The sequence below is a fragment of the Sorex fumeus genome, unplaced genomic scaffold (genome assembly GCF_029834395.1).
Source record: "Sorex fumeus unplaced genomic scaffold, SorFum_2.1 ptg000026l, whole genome shotgun sequence".
In the NCBI taxonomy this organism is placed as follows: domain Eukaryota; kingdom Metazoa; phylum Chordata; class Mammalia; order Eulipotyphla; family Soricidae; genus Sorex; species Sorex fumeus.
This window is the reverse complement of record NW_026606083.1, coordinates 6,019,235-6,026,762: the sequence shown is the minus strand read 5'-3', so window position 1 is coordinate 6,026,762 and position 7,528 is coordinate 6,019,235. Positions and strand designations below refer to the sequence as shown.

Here is a 7,528-nt window from a genome sequence, read left to right as displayed (position 1 = left end):
CTATTGTTGGTAATCAACAACATATGATGTTGCACAGCTGCAGTAATGGCTACGTGATTTTGGAATTCCAAAATTTTAGCAATTAAATATGAAGGGATTTCTGCCAAAACTGCTGGGTTACGATATTTGTTCCTGAGTCTCTTGGATCATGGCCATTAAGCAGCTTGATCAGGTGCCAGAGAGGCTACTTGTGGGTGTGACAGGGTCTCATTGGGACGGGGAGGAAAGGGCCGGCGCAATCCACATCCCATGAAGCCTCATGTGTCTCATCACTGAGGGCCAAGACCTGAACATCCAATGGCCTCTGGAGGATGGCGGCCACCAAGCTGCCAAGGGGAGCAGGCCGAGGGACAGCACCCTTTCCCCCCTGTGGTGGCCTGGCGACAGTAACATACTGCGGGGTCCAGACGCATTTCTGCCAAGGGCCGCTGGGTTCCGAGATTTGTTTCTGAGTATCTGGAATCATGGCTGTTAAACAACTGATCAGGAGCCAGAGAGGCCACTCGTGGGCGGCGACTTGGGGTCTCCTTGGGGCGGGGAGGAAAGGGCTGGCTCCACCCCAATCCCATGAGGCCCCGCGTGTCTCGTCACTGCGGGCCCAAAACTGACTGTCCATGGCCTCTGGAGGATGGTGGGAGCCGCCAAGGGGAAGCCGCCAAGGAGGAGCAGTCAGAGGAACAGCATCTTTTCCCCCCTGGGGTGGTCTGGCGCCAGTAACCCATTGCGGGGACTGGACACATCTCTTCCAAAAGCCGCTGGGTGCCAAGATTTGACTCTGTGTCTCTGAGATCATGGCCGTTAAGCAGTTTGATCAGGAACCAGAGAGGCCTCCAATTATATAACTGTGCCAGAGGTAGTTTGTGGGTATGTCTCCCACATACCTAACTTTTGGCTGTTTACTTTCTTGGTAAACTCTGCCCCAAGATTTTGGGGTCTGGTCAAAGAAACAGCAGCAATTTTGGGATATGTGGAAGTCTGAAGGCGGCATCAGACTGCTGATGCACTCCCTTCAAAGGTACAGATTGACCTGCTGGCAGCACCATACGCCCTCGGTGTTGTTTTAATGTTGGTATTGGGCAACATGGGCTCGGAACAGGCCCTGACTTCCCACCTCTGTCAACTGTCTCCCCACACCCACCCCTGGAAGTTTTGTAGATCAGCAGTGATTGCTGGTTAAGTAATCCTAGGGGCTGGAGAGCACTGTGGTAGGGTGCTTGTGTCCACTGTGTCTGACAGTGCTTGATCCCTGGCACTACATAGGGTTCCTCCAGCCCCACCAGAGTGATGACTGAGCACAGAGCCATGAGTAAGCCCTAAGCACCACTGGGTGTGGCTCAAAAACCCCAAAACATGTCATGGTCGTGTGGGGGGGCTCTGTGAGGTGGTTAAGTGATTACGGTGCTTGCCTTACCTGCACCCGACCTGGATTAGGCCCCCGTCCGCGTGGTCCCCTGAGACTGACAGGTGCAGTCCTGGAAGCCCCCGCACGACCGGGGCAGCCCGGAAACCTCAATGCTGCGGACTGGAGACTAGCACCGCACCCTCGGGTCACCGCTTTGAACCGCCAGCCAAGAATTTCGCTGAGAATCACTAGATCCATGCATGGGCACTGGATCCGGCTTGTCATTTCTGTCTTGACACTGGCCCTGAGGTGGGGCGCATCACAGCACGGAGGATCAGAGCTAAGCCTCCTGCATTCTTGCTCAGACACCAGGAGAAGTTCAATCGAGAGAAGCTAAAGGGGGTGGGGTGGGTGCGCACCTATAAATAGGGCATTTTGTATCAGCTGGAGATTCAGGGTGCATAGGCGCGAGGAGATTCTGATCCTGCCTGCATACTGGTGATCAGAGCCGGGTCCACCACTGGTGACCAGAGACAACTCTCCTCAGCATACACGGTGATACACAGAGGTAAGGGGAAAGCCTTTCCTATGGGCAGGAGGAACTCAGTAAGTGCGGCACGAGGGGGACACGCTGAGTGGGGAGTAATGGGGGGTTAATCATTGCACAGGGGACGAGCTCCACTCTCTAAGCAGAGACAAAGCTATTTGCCTAGAAGATCCACACACGGATCCGAGTCCAACCTGAAGCCTGGCCGAGGGTCAGCCAATGGTCTATGCTACTGTTGAGGAGTAACAGTGCTCCTGACTCAGACCTTGCTTATCTGTCTGGGTAAGCAATCTGAGGCCGCTGCCTTCAAGCATGTAAATGTCACAGATCCCTGGACGTCCCAGGTTAGCAATTCCAGAGAGCTTAAAAATGGAGCCGGCATAGACTCGCACCCTCAGCCCAGCCCCGCATGGCTTCCTGTACACACACTGGCACCCAGCTGTCTTGCTGCTCATCACCGCCTTGCCAGGGGGCTCCCTGTCCCTCAGAGGCCTCTGGAGAGGCGAGACCTGGAGGGGCTCAGTCCGGGGTTCTGGATCTTCACACGATTCTCAGTGGTTCTGGGGAAGAGGCTCATAAAGAAGGGAATGTGGGAGGCAGAGTGATAGTGAGGAGGGCATTTGTTTGCACGCAGCTGATCCTGGTTTCATGCTTAGACTCCATATAGTTCCCCGAGTACCTGAGTGCAGAGCCAGGAATCACCCCTGAGCATCACCGATTATGGATCCCGCCCCCCAAATAAAGAAAGAATGTGGGTCCAGTACCTGGCCCTAAGGACTGGCTTGTCATATGTACATGAGCACTGCTGACCATCAGAATTTCGGGAAAGTATAAGGAGTTGCAGACTATGGCAGGCCCGTGGGGCGCTCCTGTCCTGTCCTGTCTTCTTCCAGAACCACCTGGCCCCAACGTGGGTGTTGGTGGAGTTCGCAGGAGCAGCAGCTGAGGGTCACTCGTTCTCTGGGCTGGGCTGGGTGCGTGCAGTGGGGTGGACTGCTGTGTCCTCCTCAGCAATCATTGTCCCACACACACCCCTCCGCAGGAATGTCAGATTCGAGCCACATGGACCAGTTTCAGCTGAAGCGGATGGATGAGATGTGCATTGTCATTGATGAGGACGACCAGATCATTGGGGCTGAGACCAAGAGGAACTGCCACCTGCGGGAGAATATCAACAAAGGTGGGCATCGTGCAGGCCCAGGGCCCTTCAGGGGCCTCTCCCAGCGCCTCCCTCTCTCTGTTTGCTGTTCCAGAACCGCCGCCCATTGCGATGAGAGCAGGACGCCCGGGGACAGTGGCCACTGGCTGGGGTCGGCTAGGGTGGAGACCCACCCGCATTGGGTCTGGCACACCAGGGGGACAATCCCCGCTGACTGTCTCTGCAGATACCTGTGGTGGGGTCCCTGTCAGGCCCCATATGCGGGCGTGACTACTGCCCTCTGCCCGCAGGACTGCTGCACCGCGGCTTCTCTGTCCTCATCTTCAACATGGACAACGAGCTCCTGGTCCAGCAGCGGTCAGACGCCAAGTACACGTTTCCAGGTGACCCCAGCCACAGGCTCTGGGCCACCACAGCACCTCCTCCCCATCGCTTGGGCTCAGGAGTTGGGGAGAACCTGCCACCATCCTCAAGTTTGGCAGATTCACTCACGGGAGCGGGGACCTTTGCCGACAGCTCAGAGCTGCGGCTGCCGGGGATGGGGGGTAGAAGGTGACTCCCCTGGTGTGTGTCTGCTAAGCACCCACCCCTCCTGCAGGCCACTTCTCAGACTCCTGCTCCAGTCACCCCCTGTACATCCCGGAGGAGATGGAGGACTCAGATGCCCTGGGGATGCGCCGGGCGGCCCTGCGCAGGCTGCAGGCGGAGCTGAGGATTCCCTCGGAGCAGGTACCCAGCTGCCACAGGGCTGGGCAAGGAGGTTCCGTCCAAGGTGCTGCTGATCAGTCTGTGGGCTCTAGGTCTGACTCTCTGGAGGTGCACAGTGCATTTGTGAAACAGGGGGACCCGGCGCTGTTCTCGTGTCCCCTGCAGTTCTGCTCTGAACTGACCCACTGGTCTCTATGGGGTGATGGTGGGGGATGCTTGCCTGCTCATGGAATTCCATGCCCCCAGATCTCTCTCCAGGACCTCGTCTTCATGACTCGCTTTTACCACCACAGCCCATCAGACGAGGTCTGGGGGGACCACGAGGTGGCCTACATCCTTCTGGTGAGGAAAAACCTCACGGTGGATCCTGACCCCCGTGAGGTCAAGAGCTACCGCTACCTGAGCCGGGAGCAGGTGGCCGAGCTCCTGGACAGGGCTGCATGGGGCCAGGCGCGGGTCACGCCCTGGTTCCGAACCATCGTCGAGGACCATCTCTCCCACTGGTGGGATCACCTGGAAGACGTGTCTTCATTTGTGGATGCCAACACCATCCACGGCCGTGAGAGCACATGCAGCCCAGCTGGAGCCCCCACACCCCTCCTCCTGGCTTGAGCCTGCTCCACACCTCCCTGCCTCACTCACCCCGCTCCTGGCTCTTTAACATGGTTGTCAAGCTCGGGAAGGGTTAGGAGGCGTCTCTCTGGTACCAACAGGAGGGTAACATGTCCCCGCCCCTGCCCACAGTTCTACCCCTGGCCCTTCTCCTCTGTCTCTGTGCTTTTTGGGGTCTCCCTTATACAGGGTTGAAGCATTCTTGGACCTTTCCTGACTCCCCGACTCCCTCAGTTCCAAACCCTGCTGGTGGAGGGGGCACGCTCATCAAACTCCTCTGGAGCCACATTTAATGAAATAAAGTTAAGGATAACACATCCAGGAATGTCATTCTCCTTTTTTTGTTTATTTCTATTTGTGGTTCAATGTTCTTGGGTTTTTTCCTACAATGCCCCAGCTTTAATGATTATAAGTAATTCCAGTCATATGTTTGATTTGCCATTTTTGGCAAAAGACACAGTAAATTTTGCTAGTACATGCAATACTGTGATCACCTTTAATAATAGATTGGATGTCCAGGTGGCAAGGCACTCTAAAAGAAAGAACATCGCTTTGGCCTTTCAGGGCTCATGAGGATGGCCCAGAAGAAATGAATAGGTGTCAGTCACAACATGAAGAAAAGGCTCCGTGGGGAAGGTTAGGGTACGTGTGATATCCATACACCACACCTTATTAGTCTACTGTAACCGCTGGTTAAAGTTCAGAAGTTGAAGAAAAACAGGAGTTGTTACGAAATCAGCAGTTTCATTTCCCTGTGTCATGAAATGTACTGGAGACATCAGGAAGAGAAAAAGCAAATTTTTCACTTTACTCACCTAAGATGCAATCTGTTTGCTGTGGGTTCTGCTCAAAGCATTGTTAAAATCTATAGCGGTATAATCATAGAGTTTAACAATATCATGTTTAATTCATTTAGTCCAATGTTGAAAACTTTGATTTTCAGTAGCATTTTTTTTCTTTTTGGGTCACACCCGGCAATGCTCAGAGGTTATTCCTGGCTCATGCACTCAGGAATCGCTCCTGGCGGTGCTCAGGGGACCATATGGGATGCTGGGAATCAAACCTGTGTTGGCCATGTTGGCTGCGTGCAAGGCAAACGCCCTACCCACTGTGCTGTATCGCTCCAGCCCCAGATTTTCAGTAACTTTTAAGTGTCCAATTGTCCAAGAGCACTGTAACATCAATCTGAAGCATCTGTCTAATATCTTTCCATAGACTTCCCAAAAAAAGGTATTAGAATGATCCTGAAGATATAATTTAAAGATATCCTTATAACAATCCAGTTTGATCATAATTTATTTTCTTAAAACACAAGCTTCAAGCTTTCTACACTTTCCATTGCATTTATTCTCACCTGTAACTTTTATTCATTCCAACTAGCCATTCACAACTAGCCAGTTTCATTTAAACAGAATTCCCTTTTCCTAACCTATGTGGGGCAAGATTCCTTAGAAAGCACAAGATAAACTGCCAGAGCAATAGGTAGGGCATTAAGGCATTTGTCTTGCCTTTAGCCAACTGGATTTGATCGCTGGCATCCCATATGGTTCACTGAACACCACTATGAGTAATTCCTGAGTGCAGAGCCAAGAATAACCCTTGAGCATCACCGGATTTGATCCAAAAAGGCAAGGGAAATAAAAAGAAAAACAAGATAGAAGTTCTTATCTGGGGACTGGAGTGATAGCACAGCGGGTAGGGTATTTGCCTTACACGCGGCCGACCTGGGTTCAATTCCCAGCATCCCATATGATCTCCTGAGCACTTCCAGGGGTAATTCCTGAGTGCAGAGCCAGGAGCAACCCCTGTGCATCGCCAGATGTGACCCAAAAAGAAAAAAAAAACAAAACAAACAAAAGAACAACCAGTGCTGGCATGTGGGGAGAAAGGGATTCTCATTCTCTGCTGGTAGGAATGCCAACTCATCCGGGTTTTCTGGAGAACAATACAAACATTCTTCAAAAAACTAGGAATTAAACTTCCATATAACCCAGCAATACCGCTCCTGGGGATAGACCCTAGTGGCCCAAAATCACAATGCAGAAAAGCCATCTGTACTCCTATGTTCACTGCAGCACTGTTCATGAAAGCCAGAATATAGAAACTAGCCAAGTGCCTGACAACAGATGAGCAGATAAAGAAACTATGGTACATCTACACCATGGAACACTGTACAGCTGTTGAGAAAATGAAGTCACAAAATTTCCTGATACATGGATGGACATGGAGAGTACCATTTTTTGCACTGCATTGTTCTCCCATTGTTCATCGGTTTGCTCGAGCGGGCCCAGTAACGTCTCCATTGTGAGACTTCTTGTTACTGTTTTGGCATATAGAATATGTCACGGGGAGCTTGCCAGGCTTTGCTGCGCAGGTGAGATACTCTCATTAGTTTGCCAGGCTCTCCGAGTGGGGCGGAGGAATTGAAACCGGCTCGGCTGGGCTGGCTGTGTGCAAGGCAAACGCCCTACCGCTGTGCTATCGCTCCAGTGCTTGGAGAGTATCATACTGAGTGATAGTCAGAGGGAGAGGGGCAAACATAGAATGACTTCACTCATTTGTGGAATATTAAAAACAAAATAAAACCTACAGTATGTGAATACTGCTCAAAGATGATAGGAAAAAAGTGGCCAGGAGAACTGGTCCAAGGTAGGAAGCTGGCCATCAAGGGGGAGACGGAATGCAGTTGGGACAGAGAAGAGACCACGATGACAATGGTAGTTGGAAATGATCACTCTGGACAAGAACTGAGTGCTGAAAGGAGGTAAAGTGATATGCAAAACCTTTTAGTAACAGTACTGCAAACCACAGTGCCTAATAGGAAAATGAGAGAGAAGAAGGCGGAGGAGGAGGAAGAAGAGGAGGAGGAGGAGAAGGAGGAGGAGGAGGGGAAGGAGGGGAAGGAGAAGAAGAAGAAGAAGAAGAAGAAGAAGAAGAAGAAGAAGAAGAAGAAGAAGAAGAAGAAGAAGAAGAAGAAAGAGAAGAAGAGGAAGGAGGAGGAGGAGAAGAAGGAAGAGGAGGAGGAGAAGAAGGAAGAGGAGGAGGAAGAAAAGGAGGAGGAGGAGAAGGAGAAGAAGGAGAAGGAGGAGGAGGAGGAGGAGAAGGGGAAGGGGAAGAAGAAGAAGAAGAAGAAGAGGAAGAGGAAGAGGAAGAAGAGGAA

General features: G+C 51.9%; 1 protein-coding gene across 1 annotated transcript; it reads left to right on the top strand.

The window, feature by feature from the left end:
- The first annotated feature begins 2,933 nt into the window (after positions 1-2,933).
- LOC130023977 (isopentenyl-diphosphate delta-isomerase 2-like) lies at positions 2,934-4,368 on the top strand. Its single transcript, XM_056114574.1, has 4 exons — positions 2,934-3,069; positions 3,339-3,431; positions 3,647-3,777; positions 4,003-4,368. The coding sequence occupies exons 1-4, from the start codon at positions 2,934-2,936 to the stop codon at positions 4,366-4,368; spliced, it is 726 nt and encodes a 241-aa protein (XP_055970549.1).
- The last annotated feature ends 3,160 nt before the right edge of the window (positions 4,369-7,528 follow it).